The 15,760-nt window shown below is 40.4% G+C and overlaps 1 protein-coding gene across 5 annotated transcripts in view; it reads left to right on the top strand.

Annotated features, from left to right (window-relative positions):
• cabin1 (calcineurin binding protein 1) overlaps positions 1 to 15,760 on the top strand; it is a 477,539-nt gene that overhangs the window by 37,231 nt on the left and 424,548 nt on the right. For all 5 annotated transcript variants that reach the window (XM_072587055.1, XM_072587057.1, XM_072587054.1 and 2 more), the window contains 3 exons: positions 945 to 1,162; positions 9,647 to 9,725; positions 12,150 to 12,337. In XM_072587055.1, coding sequence (XP_072443156.1) covers positions 945 to 1,162; positions 9,647 to 9,725; positions 12,150 to 12,337 — 485 coding nt within the window. The remainder of the gene's footprint in view (positions 1 to 944; positions 1,163 to 9,646; positions 9,726 to 12,149; positions 12,338 to 15,760) is intronic.

Here is a 15,760-nt window from a genome sequence, read left to right as displayed (position 1 = left end):
CACAAGTGAACAAAAAAATCACTTCAAATAATTCAATCAAGTTAGTCAACTGTAATTGGTCTGTAATAAAGCTATGTTGATTTTCATTTATTAATCCATTATTTCCCAAATGTCTACTAATTTTGTTCTGCATTGTTTGCTAAGAGTTCTACCACTACCGATGTTGGGTTATGAGACCTTTAGTTGCAGGAAGTACCCCTCTCCCTTTCTGAAATGGCTCTGCTAATTGTTTGAACCTTCCAATCTCCTGTCTCCACATCTGTATCCGAGGACAACTGGAGGTTTGTGACCAGAGCTTTTGTCATTTTCACCTTTTCCTCAGTAAACTATTATAGTATCTGGGCTGGACGACTTTTCTATGTTGCACACTGACATAAATCTCTTCGATCCAATAGATCCAATGTCATTAATACCTCCGTCTTTTATTACTCCATTCTCCTTGGTGAAAATACATGCGAAAGACTCCGTCAGCCATGCCCTCTGTCTCAATAAGAAAATCTCCTTTACAACTCCTAATTGGCTCCAATGTTCCTTTTGATAAATTTTTTACGCATATTTTTATAAGCCTTTTGTGTTCTCTTTTACACTAGTTACTCATTTAGTCTGCGGTGATTGAAAAATGGTCAGCAGTGGAAGAAAAGTCTTTAACAGTTCTTTGAAAGAAGTTCAATCTCTGCAATGAGATCTCCTTTGATGCCGATCTCATTTTTCACTGGCAGTTTAGAGCTAATTATTTTTTGCCTTTTGCCTTTACCTTTCAAGATCTGCAAAGCAGCATAGCTGTGTGTGTGTGTGTGTGTGTGTGTGTGTGTGTGTGTGTGTGTGTGTGTGTGTGTGTGTGTGTGTGATGTAATTTGGAATGGAATTGACCACATTTAATGCTGGCTTGTGTATTAATCAGTCCTCATCCATTGTAACATTAAATTTTAATTTTATGCACACAGAAAAACAAGATGTTCACATGTTTTTACTGAACAATCTGAAGAACGGTGGAATACTAGATTTAATGTTGAAATATTTAAAAGCGCTTGGTCAGAAATTCTTGGCAAAATGGCCCCCTGGACTGGCAGAGGTAGTTCTCTTGATCTATAACAGCTGGAGAAAACACTGCAGTAGCCTACCTAATCCTATCCTCAGAGAATGCAGCAACCAGCACATCAAGGTACTGCCATAAAGTTAAAATTGTCTTGGCCTTGTTTCAGTTGTCTTTCGATTTTTGTAAAACAATGCTCCCTCAATTTTCTCACTGCATTTTCTGAATACATTGACTTTTTCTGAGTATGAAGCTATAGATGTTGGCACCTTTTTGTTAGAAAGCTTTGTTATGATGTGTAATTGGATTGTTTCATGGCCAGACCAATCTTCAAGACGTGGATTATTCAAAATAGGGAACTACTTTTTGGGATGTTGCCATGTGGCATGCTTCTTCCTGAAAAATGAATCCTGAATGTACATGAATTATGGTCAGCCTCATGTCGAGGTCAAACTAGAATTGTAATTAGCTTTATTGTCACCTACTTCAATAACTACACTGAAAAGTGTACAAGTTGCTGTTTACGGTGCTATCTTAGGTACAAAAGTCCTGAGGTACAGCTTCTTCAGTTACAGTTGTAGGGAAAAAGAGAAGTAAAGAAAGTCAAATTTAAAAATAAATTCTCAGATGGAGGGAAAAAAGTTCAGAGCAACGGTTTTCCAACTCAGTCCACGTGGCACCCAGCCTCCAATCTGCTTTGGCGAAAAAATCCAAACTGTTTCTACTTAGCACGCGCTTGACATTGAGGTCAAACTTCCCCTCATACAGACTTACCCTCATACAGACTAACTCCCTCAAAAGTGGCTGTATAGTCCCTCATGTCTGCAGAATAATAAAAATCCTTTATGGTTCCAGTTGTGGTAGTTTTGGTGAGTAGAGTTGGTGGGAATAGTCTATGACCTAGCGATGCTGATCAGCCGACGTACTGCCCTAAAGAGTTAGGTAGCAAGATGAAGGGAGAGAGTGAATTTCAATCACTTGACTATTACTTCTATGGTCGACCTCCTATAATTTTACTAAAACATTATTTACAGAACTAAAAATCCTGCGAGTCCCTTCCTAGCAGTGCTCTGGAACTGTGTAAAGTTCACCAAATAAACTGCAGTGGTTCAAGAAGGCAGCTCACCATCACTTTCTCAAGGGTAACCAGGGATGGAACATTAAATATTCACAGGCAGTGGAGCACACAGCCTATGAATGAATGCAGAAAAGCCTTAACGCATAGACTTATGTAAATGTTAATGTTGATTAGTGCTTGGGAAACAAAGTTTAAATTGATGTAACATAGTAGTCCTGTATCAACTTTACAGGAAAGGAATTCATCTCTCACATCTAAAATGATTGGAAATGGCAAAGTAAATTTAGGAGCTGTGGGAAAAGGAATACACTTACTCTACTGCAAAAATCTTTACTTTGTAATGGTGTTAAGTTATAAAAGTTTACTTTTTCACTGTTTGTATTACAGATACATTATTAGGTATTTGGAGATTCATGCATTAAAAATGTTACCTCGTACTTCTAGATTTGAATTGTTGTAAAATAATACTTGAAATCCTTTTCTGGCCCATCTTGCATAATTTGTATATTTTGGGGAGCACTAGATCTTAAAGGTTGATTAAGTTACTGGTTTCAGGTGAAATTTTAAGGTTTGGTATAGTCTGGGATACTTTGCATTTGGGAGTTAGCCTTCTAGGTGGGGAGAATGGTGAAACAACTGAAGCAGAGTTCTGAATGCAGCAGGAAGCATTTATTCTTATGTTTTATTTTGATTTTATTTTTAGCCACTGCATAAGTCTGTCAGATTTTAAAATCACTCCTCTGGGTAGGTACTTACTCATCCTTGGGGTTTTCTTACTCAGCAAACACTGTCTCTGTTGAAGAGAGTCTCGAGAGGCAGACCTTGAGCATTAACCAGTTTATTACATGATGCACCATGGGGAGTCCATGTCCTAAGTATGGCTCGGCAGAACTCTGGAGTATGGCAGAAAGTTACAAGATTACATAGGAAACAAGACCAGGCTGAAACATAGGCTGACCATTAATTACAAACTGTCAGGATGGTCTGAGGAAGTACCGAATCAGGGGTCAGCTCTCAGGATCAGAGAGAGCTACACATTGTACGAATAAACAGGATTGAAAGTTATCACTTCACATGCTGTTTACAGAGATCTGTGATAAATGCAGGACAGATGTCCTTAATTAGGGGAACAACACACATTAGCAATATATCGTAGAGAGAGAGAGAAGCTAATTGACAAGAGGAGGCACCTTGTAGCAATTAGGCTACACATACCAGCAATGCATCACAGTAAGAGAGGAACTAATTTATGTGCGAGACAGCCTCCCACAGCTACAAGCCAAATGCTGTTGATCTGCTGGGTGAGGGGCACTTCTGCAAAATGGTTACTTAACCAGGAGGGAGGCCATAGCCCAGAAAATGGCTTGCACAGTCTCATACTAGTTAAGATTTTATAGGTGCCACTTATCCTCCAGTACCATAAGGCCATAAGACATAGGAGTGGAAGTAAGGCCATTCGGCCCATCGAGTCCACTCCGCCATTTAATCATGGCTGATGGGCGTTTCAACTCCATTTAACCGCATTCTCCCTGTAGCCCTTAATTCCTTGTGACATCAAGAATTTATCAATCTCTGACTTGAAGATATTTAGCGTCCTGGCCTCCACTGCACTCCGCGGCAAAGAATTCCACAGGCCCACACTCTCTGGCTGAAGAAATGTCTCCGCATTTCTGTTCTGAATTTACCCCCTCTAATTCTAAGGCTGTGCCCACGGGTCCTAGTCTCCTCACCTAACAGAAACAATTTCTTAGCGTCCACCCTTTCCAAGCCATGTATTATCTTGTAAGTTTCTATAAGATCTCCCCTTAACCTTCTAAACTCCAATGAGTACAATCCCAGGATCCTCAGCCGTTCCTCGTATGTTAGATCTACCATTCCAGGAATCATCCGTGTGAATCTCCGCTGGACATGCTCCAGTGCCACTATGTCCTTCCTGAGGTGTGGGGCCCAAAACTGGACACAGTACTCCAAATGGGGCCTAACCAGAGCTTTATAAAGTCTCAGTAGCACAACAGTGCTTTTATATTCCAACCCTCTTGAGATAAGTGACAACATTGCATTCGCTTTCTTAATCACAGACTCAACCTGCATATTGACCTTTAGAGAATCCTCGACTAGCACTCCCAGATCCCTTTGTACATTGGCTTTATGAATTTTCTCACTGTTGAGAAAGTAGTCCATGCTTGTATTCTTTTTTCCAAAGTGCAAGACCTCGCATTTGCTCACATTGAACTTCATCAGCCATTTCCTGGACCACACTACCAAACTGTCTAGATCCTTCTGCAGCCTCCCCACTTCCTCAGTACTACCTGCCTGTTCACCTATCTTCGTATCATTGGCAAACTTCGCTAGAATGCCCCCAGTCCCTTCACCCAGATCATTAATCTATAACGTGAACAGCTGCGGCCCCAACACTGAACCCTGTGGGACACCGCTGGTCACTGGCTGCCATTCTGAAAAAGAACCTCCTATCCCTACTCTCTGCCTTCTGTCAAACAGCCAATCCTCAATCCATGCCAGTAGCTCACCTCGAACACCTTATTCAGCAGCTTCCTGTGTGGCACCTTATCAAAGGCCTTTTGGAAGTCTAGATAGACCACATCCACTGGGTTTCCCTGGTCTAACCTACTTGTCACCTCTTCAAAGAATTCTAACAAGTTTGTCATGCACGACCTCCCCTTACTAAATCCATGTTGACATGTTCTAATCCGACCCTGCTCTTCCAAGAATTTAGAAACCTCATCCTTAACGATGGATTCTAGAATTTTACCAACAACTGAGGTTAGGCTAATTGGCCTATAATTTTCCATCTTTTTCTTGATCCTTTCTTGAACAATGGGGTTACAACAGCAGTCTTCCAATCATCCGGGACTTTCCCTGACTCCAGTGACTTTTGAAAGATCTCAACCAACGCCTCCACTATTTCCTCAGCCACCTCCCTCAGAACTCTAGGATGTAGGCCATCAGGGCCAGAAGATTTGTCAATTTTAAGACCTTTTAGCTTTTCTAGCACTATCTCTTTTGCAATGGCAACCGTACTCAACTCAGCCCCCTGACTCCCTTTATTTGTTGGGATGTTACTCATGTCGTCCACTGTGAAGACTGACGCAAAGTACTTAAGTTCTCCAGCTATTTCCTTATCTCCCATCACTAGGCTTACAGCATCAGTTTGAAGTGGCCCAATGTCTACTTTTGCCTGTCATTTGTTTCTTATGTATTGAAAGAAACTTTTGCTATCATTTCTAATATTACTGGCTAGCCTACCTTCATATTTGATCTTCTCCTTCCTTATTTCTCTCTTTGTTATCCTCTGTTTGTTTTTGTAGTCTTCCCAATCTTCTGATTTCCTAGTGCTCTTGGCCACTTTATAGGATCTCTCTTTTTCTTTGATACATTTCCTGACTTCCTTTGTCAGCCATGGCTGTCTAATCCCTCCCCGGATAATCTTTCTTTTCTTGGGGATGAACCTCTGTACAGTGTCCTCAATTATACCCACAAACTCCTGCCATTTTTGCTCTTTCCCTGCTAGGCTCTGCTCCCAGTTGATTTTCGTCAGTTCCTCTCTCATGCCCTCATAATTACCTTTGTTTAACTGTAACCCACCATTACGTCCGATTTTGCCTTCTCTCTTTCAAACTGCAGACTAAACTCTACCATATTATGATCGCTGCTTCCTAAGTGTTCCCTTACTTTAAGAACTTTTATAAAGTCTGGTTCATTACATAGCAATAGGTCCAAAATAGCCTGCTCCCTTGTGGGCTCCATGACAAGCTGTTCCAAAAAGCCATCCTATAAGCATTCCAAGAATTCCCTTTCTTTGGATCCACTGGCAACATTATTTACCCAGTCCACCTGCATATTGAAGTCCCCAATGATCACCGTGACCTTGCCTTTCTGACATGCCTTCTCTATTTCCCGGTACATGTTGCGCCTCTGGTCCTGACCACTGTTAGGACATCTGTACATAACTCCCATTGTGGTTTTTTTGCCTTTGTGGTTCCTCAATTCTACCCACACAGACTCCACATCATCTGACCCTATGTCATTCAGTGCCATAGATTTAATTTTGTTCTTAACTAACAAGGCCACCCCACCCCCTCTGCCCACCTCCCTGTCTTTTCGATAAGTTGTAAATCCTTGGATGTTTAACTGCCAGTCCTGAACCCCCTGCAACCATGTCTCTGTGATGCCTACCACATCATAATCATTCATGATGATCTGTGCCGTTAGTTCATCTACTTTGTTATGAATGCTACGAGCATTCAGGTAAAGTGCCTTAATGCTAACATTCTTATCATTAGAGATATTGGAAGTCATAAGATGTCCTAAGTTATCCTTCCTTTTTGTTGCATTCCTAGTCTGCCTCAAGGTTAAATCCACCTGCATACATGCTATCCTCTTGCTTATCTTTCCATTTAACTCCATACTCCCTGTCGCTTTCACTTTCCCTTCCCCCCGCCCCCCCAGCTCAGAAGTTTAAAGTCCTACTGACCACCCTATTTATCGCTAGAACGTTTGTACCAGATCGGTTCAGATGGAGACCGTCCCAACGGTACAGATCCCCCTGGTTCCAAAACTGATGCCAATGCCCCATGAAATGGAACCCCTCTTTCCCACACCAATCCCTTAGCCATGTGTTTGCTTCCCTAATTTTCTTATCCCTATGGCAATTGGCACGTGGCTCGGGCAGTAATCTGGAGACTATGACCCTAGAGGACCTGTACATCAATTTCCTTTCCTGTACATCAATAATCCTCAAACAGGTTCTCCACCCTAGCTTTGCTTATGTTGCTAGTCCCAACGTGGACCTCGCTCATTCTTCAGTAATCAGCTTGGACATTGAATGTCAGTAATTTATGAGGTCTTGATGGCAACCACAACTAAATGCTTAGATTAGATTAGATTAGATTGCCTACAGTATGGAAACAGGCCCTTCGGCCCAACATTTCCACAATCAGTATTTTGGGTGTTGCCGTTGACCAGATATGAGCTGGTCTAGCCAGATTAATACAATGCCTACTAGAGCATGTCAGAGGCTAGGAATCCTGCAACAGTACACTTACCTTCCATTTTCCGAAAACCTGTCCACCATCTAACAAGACACAAATTGGGATTATGATGGAATACTTTCACTTGCCTGGGTGATTGTCATCCACTAAGACTCACTCACTTCACCACTGACTCTCAGTAGCAGGAGTGTGAATCTTCTACAAAGTGCAGTGCAGACATTTGCAAAGGTTCCCTTCCAAGCTCATGAACTGAACCATCTATATAGTTCTATAAAAACACCACCACTTGCAAGTTCCTCTCCAAGAATCTCCCACGCTGGCTTGGAAATATACTGCTGTTTCTTCAGTGTCACAAAGTCAAAATACTTGAACTCCCTCCTTAACAACATGGTGACTGAACATAAATCATATGAATTTTAACAGTTCTAGAAAATAGAAATGTGTCTACGTAGCAGCACCCCGAATCTTTGTCGCTCCTCAATTAATTCTCTTCTCCATTCCTTCATCTGCTACACATACTATTCTGTAATACACAAAATATATTGCAGATGCAGCTTAAAGATCTGAACAATATTAGACTCCATTGATTGTGTACAGGAACGCTAATACAAATACAGTTTTTAAAAACAATTGTGGAGATCAGCGTTCTTTCGATTTATGTACTGAATTGCTGCAAAGAAAATGAAAGAATTTTATAACTTTATAATTTAACATTTTAATTAGTAAGGACAAATCTTGAAGGGACAAGCAACCTGCACAAATTGTTTAATGTTTTTTGTAATGGCATATAGTGTGAAGTTGTCCCAGTTGCAAATGGTATGTTAGCTTTTGTTTCAAGTGTAATGGAGTATATGTAAAAGGAAATCTTGCAGCAATTGTATGGGGCTGTAGTGAGACTATACTTGGTTTAACAGTTTGAGGTTTATCTTGGAAGTGGTATAGCAATAAATCAGTTTGTGGATTGAGGTTGTCAATGATGAGAGGATGAGTAAAATTGTGTCAATATTCTCTGCAGTTTATAAGAATAAAAGATGATTTTGTTGAAACATACAAGATTCTGAAATAGACTTGATGGAGTAGATACTACAAAGTTCCCGGCTGGGGAATCTAGGACAAACGGACACAAGTAAAATGGAAAGATGTTGTGAAACCTGAAAGGGTTCAGAAAAGATTTACAAGGATATTGCCAGGGTTAGAGGATTTGAGCTATAGGGAGAGGCTGAACAGGCTGGGGCTGTTTTCCCTGGAGCGTCAGAGGCTAAGGGGTGACCTTATAGAGGTTTCCAAAATTATGAGGGGCATGGACAGGATAAATAGACAAAGTCTTTTCCCTGGGATTGGGGAGTCCAGAACTACAGGGCATAGGTCTAGGGTGAGAGGGGAAAGATATAAAAGAGACCTAAGGGGCAACTTTTTCACGCAGAGGTGGTAAGTATATGGAATGAGCTGCCAGAGGATGTGGTGGAGGCTGGTACAATTGCATTTGCATTTGGATGGGTATATGAATGGGAAGGGTTTGGAGGGATATGGGCCGGGTGCTGACAGGGTGGACTAGATTGGGTTGGGATATCTGGTCAGCGTGGACAGGTTGGACAGAAGGGTCTGTTTCCATGCTGTACGTCTTTATGACTCTAAGTCCCACTGACCCTCCGAAGAGTAACCTACCCAGACCCATTCCCCTACATTTACCCTGAACACTATGGACAATTTTTAGTACGGCCAATTTGCCTGACCTGCACATCTTTGTACAGTGGGAGGAAACTGGAGCACCCGAAGGAAACCCATGCAGACACTGGGAGAATGTGCAAACTCCACACAGACAGTCACTCGAGGCGGGAATCGATCCCAGGTCCCTGGCGCTGTGAGGCAGCATTGCCACCGTGCCACCCTTGTCCTTGATTGTCATGCAATTCAATGACCACCTTAAAACCTTTATGTAGGAATATCTCTATTTGATATCAACTAAGATCCTAAGCTCTAGATTTCTGACACCTGCTGAAAAGGAGTAGTTGGAATAATAACATTTGGAAAAGTACTTTGATGAAACATATTTCTGAGGGTAGTTAGCTTCAATCACAATTGAAATTGTCTTTTTATTTAAACACTTGCAAAAATAACTATGGGGCATCATGGTGGCTCAGAGGTTCGATTCCCACCTCAGATGACTGTCTGCGTGAAGTTTGCACATTCTCCTCGTATCTGCGTGGGTTTCCTTCAGGTGCTCCGATTTCCTCCCACAATTCAAAGATGTGCAGATCAGGTGAATTGGCCAAGCTAAATTCCCCATAGTGTTAGATGCATTAGTCAGGGGTAAATATAGGGTAGGGGAATGGGTCTGGGTGGGTTGCTGTTCGGAGGGTCGCCGTGGACTTGTTAGGCGTGTAATGGCCTGTTTCCATACTGTAGGGAATCTAATCTATTCTAACTATCATTCTTAGTCAGTGCTCAGTTTGAATATTATAGAATATTAATACTCACTGTATTTCTGAATGCTCAGAATACTTCATTATGTTCTCTTGTTTTCAGGACATGATGGTGATGTGCTTAGTGTGTATGGAACTACAGCTTGATCAGTGGCTTCTGACAAAGTCCAAAAGTACCACAGGTAAGAAGCACTTATTTCAAATGTGCAATTTTCTTTTTGAAGACAAACAATTAGTTGTTTATAGTTAACTATTGAATTTTCTTTGTTTTAATGCCACTTCAAATTATCCTGGTGCTTCCATTCATTGCAATTAATAAAACTACTGTCCAAAATGACCACCTTTTTAACAGATGTGAACCTTTTCAGCACTTAAGTGAAAACTTGACCAATTATCGTGACTTTGCCTTCTGCTCCGCAAAACAGTCATTTAGCCAGAAGTGATGACTGACCAAGTAAAGGTTAAAGTTTGTGGGATATTGCTGTATGAAAATTGGTTGTCATGATCTGTGACTGCACTTTAGGGGTGAATCCTTGGGATATTCAAAATACATGCCAGGTGCTATAATGATGCTACACCTTCAGAAGGAGTTCAAGGCAACAGGTTTTTTGGAACTGTTAGTGAACTTTCTAATTAGCAGAGTTGTCCGCTTTGCTGTGTTCCCTTTAATTGAGAAGCTCCAGGTTTCTTATGCTTTCTCCATCCTTATCCCCAAACAAAAAGGAAAATTCTGAAGATAGATGACATGCTGCAGTAGTACACATGATTTGGAAACTGGCTGGCTGCATCCTTTTTAAGGGGTGTCTACAGATTTGAATCTCCCCTTACGTAATTCACTGTTAGTTCCTTTGAACATTAAAATGGTAATAACTTTAAGGATCACTTCATTGCATTTTTTTAAGAAAAAGACTGCCAATGTTTCCAATCTATAATAAAAACAGTGCACCATTTAAAAAAGAAGCGGGTCAATCTGTATGTATAAACTGGAAGTACTTTGTTTTTGAACTCTCTGATCTGAACCTTTTTTCAGAATTGAACATGAAAAATTAAGGCAATATTTTAAAGGAATTAAAAGATCTTTAGCAGAAAGATTGTGTATATAAAATAGAATGTGAAGGGATCTTGTCAAGGTGTTCATGGGTACACGCCAGGAGCAACATTATTCCCATAAGTTAGGGAGTCGAGAACCAGGGCAGCCAGTCCAGAAATTAAAGTCACATCTTAATGACGTAAAGTTAGGAAACCCTTCTACCCGCACAGGATATTTGAAGAGCAAAACTGTCTGCTGCAATTTGCAATTGATGGTACATCGGTTTATTTCAAATTTGCAATTGCAGTGCAAAGCCATGAGGCCAGAGATGGAGGCTAGTGTTTAAACTTCAAGATTGTTAAAAAAATCTACCTTTTTCCTGGCTGATTTGGAGCAGAAATCAGTTGTAAAAGATTGGCCAATTAGGCTGCACCTATCACAAAACGTGAGGATTTAAAGAGACCTTGTGACTGTTAACACGTAATTGGAGCTCTGTTGAGGTTGTTGCTTGGGAGCTTGTGATCTCAGAATCCTATCTCATGACCCCTCTTGGATTCTCGACCCACAGTTTGGGAAGCCCTGTAAAATTACCTCCCTGCGTTTTTCATTCTAATTTTCTAGAATTGAATAACACTTCTATATCAATTTACATTAACATATTTAATGATTTACATCTCTCTACTCTTAAATTCATTTTTCTCTTCTGCAGCATTTACTTTCTTATCTTCTAAGAATAAGTAGTCTTATTCCTCCTAATATACTTTGCTATATCAAATTTGGTTTGAAACACTGTAGGTCATTTTCATGATCATCTTTTAGTCCTTCAAATGATCAGTTTTATCCCCCTAATTTTGTATCATCTTCAAATTTTGCTATCGTACATAATGATGTGGACTCAGAAACTGCAGGTATGTGATGAACAGCAATGAATTCAGGACTAATCCCTATGGGACAACACTTGTCTGTTTGAGAAATGTCCCTTGTCTCCAATCACTGTATTATGTGTATTAGGCATTTCGCAAACCATCCTGTTCCTAGCTTGTCACGTTCGTTATGAATCTCTGTGTCACCTTATTGACTCGCTCCAATCTGACTTGTGCCCCATAACATTAAAATGATTCTAACTAGGTTGTGTATTCCATTCTATGTCTACTTATCCATTGATTCCAGCGTTTTACTGGGGTGATTTAGCTTCTGTCTTTTATGTGCTGACTTTCATTTATTTTAATTGGAAGCCCCTCCTCAACTGATGTAATGGTCACAAAAAATCTAGTGCAGAATTTTAACTATTAAGCCAGTTTTAATTTAAATTAGTATTTTTATCCCTTTTCTAATTAAACTACTTTTACTGACATCAAAAAATTCATTGTCTGATTGTAGTGTTCTTGTTGAGTGTAACTTATGTGGGGAGATTGTCCAAGTTGTAAAATCCTGTGTGTTATATTTAATTTTGGTAAGCAAGTTTGATTTGGAAGGCATTCTTTTGGTGGTACTTGGGAAAACAACTTCTTATTTACATACGCCGAGGGAACCCACCTCCTGTTTGCACTTAATCTGTTTGGTTTCTTTCTTGCAGTTTCCCCTCGAAAATGTTCTTCCAGCAACACTGCTGCACAGTTAGGGCCTGATTTTCCAGGCAGCCATTATTTAGGAGATCTGATTCAATTGGCCTTCACTTCCTCACAGAGGGATCTGTTTGAGAATGACTGGCTGGTTTTTGTGGTTCAAGTTTACTGGTTGAAAGCCAGATTTATGGCATTGCAGGTTTGTATTTGTGTTGATGTTGTATGAATGAGAGTACCAATTCCTAATATTTAAATAATTTGCCAAATATTGCCTACTGTTTCCTATCGGAGGCAGAAATCCATGCTGGCTGTCCTTGATTAATCTGTGTTCTAAATGATCACTAATTTAATCTCAAATTATGAAGTCTTAACAATAATGTTGGAGTTTTCAGTTCCCTGTTTGAATTTCTGTTTGCAGATTGAGATGACAAAGCACAATATGCTCTTTGACTATAAAGTTTTGTGTTGAATGTTAACGATTGTAATGCTCATTTCTTTGTTTATGCTGCTGTGGAATCAATCTGATCAAGTTGTCCCTTAGCTTTAGCTTGAATGCCAAGTCCTAACTTGGTATTTATCAACACCTTGTGGTTAGACAGACTATGTCTAAAATATCAAGATGATGGGTAATTTGCTAGTCCTCGGATATGCTGCCCTATCAAGTCATGCAAGGTTGCAAGTTGTGGTGCAAAGGAGAAATTTTGCAATGCAAAATGCCTTTTGCCTTCCAACACAGATTTATGGGCTTGGTAGCCTGAATTGTTACATACTGGGAAATGCAGTACTTTTCTGATTTCTTGCTATTAGAGTTATAATTGTGATCACCTGGCACAGATATTGTGCAGACCAGTAGTAGCATAAAACTTATGTTATGGACCAAACCAGACCCCTCCAAACATTTCGAGAAAGTAGCCCAGACCCTAACTTTGCAAGTAGTTTTAGGCTGGTGTAACATTGATATTCCAGGAGAGATGCAATTAATCAAACCACGCAGTTTTAAATAAACACAATTTGCCTCCACGATTACTGAATGAAACACAGGCGAAAGAGAACACAATACCGAATAACGTAACCTATCTGAAAATCCAACAAATTATACCAACTTAATGATGCTGTTCCAAATACTTGCAGCAATCCCCATAAACCCCCCTTGGCACAAAAAGTAAAATCAAACACAGGGTTTTAGAGGAGAGAAGTCAGAGAGAGAGTACCAGCCTGGTCCTGCTTCCTTGGGTCCAGCAGCTTTTTCCACATTACTGTTAAAAACCAAACCAAACCAGAGGTAAACTGAGCTATGAGAACTGGCCACTCCCCTTTCATTGTACAAGTTTATTTAAAGTTGAAAGCCATCTGCCTGAGGCAGTACCTGTTATCAGACTTTTCGGAGTCTGTGTCTCATAAATTCTCTGGAAAAAGAAAAGCCAAGGACAGCGTAACCTTGTAAAGTGTCAGCCTTGTCGCACCTTTCCCACCCCCCCTCCCCCCCCCCCCCCCCCCCCCTTTTTAAAAAAGACATCAATATCCAAAGATGGCCTCATTTTTTAAACTCCTTAATCCTAAATTGTTAGTACATTATAACACCCATGTATATTACATTGACAATAATCATGCAAACATGCACCACAACATTTTGTTTCAGTTTGTTTTACTTCTGTCACTGAACTCCTCTGTTTCTCATTCAAGTCTTGATAATATGTTGACGATCTCATTTTCTTGTCCTGCCACATGCATAATTTTCAAACTAAATGGCTGTAACAACAAGCACCATCTGAACAGTCTGGCTTTTTTGTCCTTAACCCATTGAAGTTTGTGGAGAAATTTATGATTTGTGTACAGAGGAACCTCAATTGTCTGAATATCGGATTATCTGGCAAGATTGCAAGGTCCCGATGCTTGGCTAAACTATTTTATACGGCATTTGATTATCCGAAACTCGATTAACTATAAGAAATACTCCCTGCCTGTGCCCTTCGGGTAATCAAAGTTCCTCTGTATGTGATTGTCGCAGATACGTTTCTGGTAAAATAAACATTGAAATGTTGTAATGCTTACACAAAGCTCAAAATCTCCTTTTCAACCATCAAATATTTCTGCTGATGAACGTGCAGTTTCCTGGAGACATACCCAATAGGTCTTTCTATCTTCTTGTCACCTTCTTGTACGAGCACAGCACCAACACCCACATCATTTGCATTGATAGCCACCTTGAATGGCTTTGCATAATTAAGTGTGGCTAAGACTGTGTCTTCTATGGCCTCTCTGAGAAAAAGGCCAAGGACAACATAACTTTGTTTAAGGAGCAACATCATCACACCTCCCCCTTTTTAAAAAAAAAACAATCAATATCCAAAGAAAGCTTCGTTTTAAAGCCCCTTAATCCTAAATTGTTAGCTTTCAGGCTTTCAAATGGCTTCGGCAATCTGCTGTCCACTGAAACCTCTTGCCGTTCTTTAGCAATTCAGTGGGTGGATCAGGTCAGACTGCTAAAATTTGGTACAAATTTTCGATAAAATCCACTCAATCCCAGGAATCATAATACTGCTCCTTTTGTCCATGGTATGGGAAACTCCCCAATTACCTTTGTTTTTGCATCCCTTGGGGCTATTTGTCTGTGTCCAATAACATGGCCCAGGAACGTGATTTGGGCTGTCACAAATTCACCAAGCCTGCCTTCCCAAGTTGATGGAATAAGCCTGATAAATACTGCAAATGTTCCATCTATATGTGACGGAAAATCACCAAGTCGTTGATATATATGACACAGTTAGGTAGTCCAGCAATGATCTTATTGGGTTAGCCTCTAAAATGTGACTGGGCATGAAAAATGTGCCAATGGCATGACTTTAAGCTGATACAGTCCATTCGGTGATACCTGCCAGTATACTCTGAGCAAGTCCATTTGTCCCACCTTCTCAATACTGTCTTCCAAATGTGGAATCATGCATCAGTCTTTGTAACTGCATTGACACTGTGATTGTCCACACAAGTGTTGAGTACCATCTGGTTTTGGCAACCATTACTATGGGTGAGCTCCAGTCACTGTAACTCAATTCGATTATGTCCTTTTGGAGTATGCATTCAATCTGTTTTGAACTTATGCCAACTTTAGAGGGTTATGCCTTTTGATACAATTGCTTTAAAATCTCATCTTTCTGCTGTAACTCAGTTAAATTTTCTGTGCCAAAGATGTCTGTTTTGTCATCACTCTGCTCCTGTTCTGTGTCAACCATCTGATCAAACAGGGACTCTGCTAATTCCACTTCAGCTTTCTTGTCTGTACTCTTTGATCTCTCATGTTTCAACTGGTGACTTTGTGACCCTCGTTACCACACAGTCGGGAAAAATTCCAGAATATGTGTTCTGCAATTATGCAATTGCGCAGAGTTTCCACTGGCTTTTCAACCAAAGTAGGCAACACTCCAATTGGTGAATCAGTGATATCGTTAGTAAGGACAAATTATATTCCTGGAGCTGAGAGTTTGTCCAGTACTCCTATCATGACTTCCCCACACTTCACTAGACACTCTAACCTCACTTTACATAATTGAGTGCTTTTTGTCTCGCCTTGAGTTCCCGTTACTAGTACCTTTTCTGGCAAAAGTTCTTCAGAGATACATATCTC

This window comes from Chiloscyllium punctatum, chromosome 17, assembly GCF_047496795.1.
Source record: "Chiloscyllium punctatum isolate Juve2018m chromosome 17, sChiPun1.3, whole genome shotgun sequence".
Lineage (NCBI taxonomy): Eukaryota > Metazoa > Chordata > Chondrichthyes > Orectolobiformes > Hemiscylliidae > Chiloscyllium > Chiloscyllium punctatum.
This window is presented reverse-complemented; position numbering and strand designations above follow the sequence as displayed.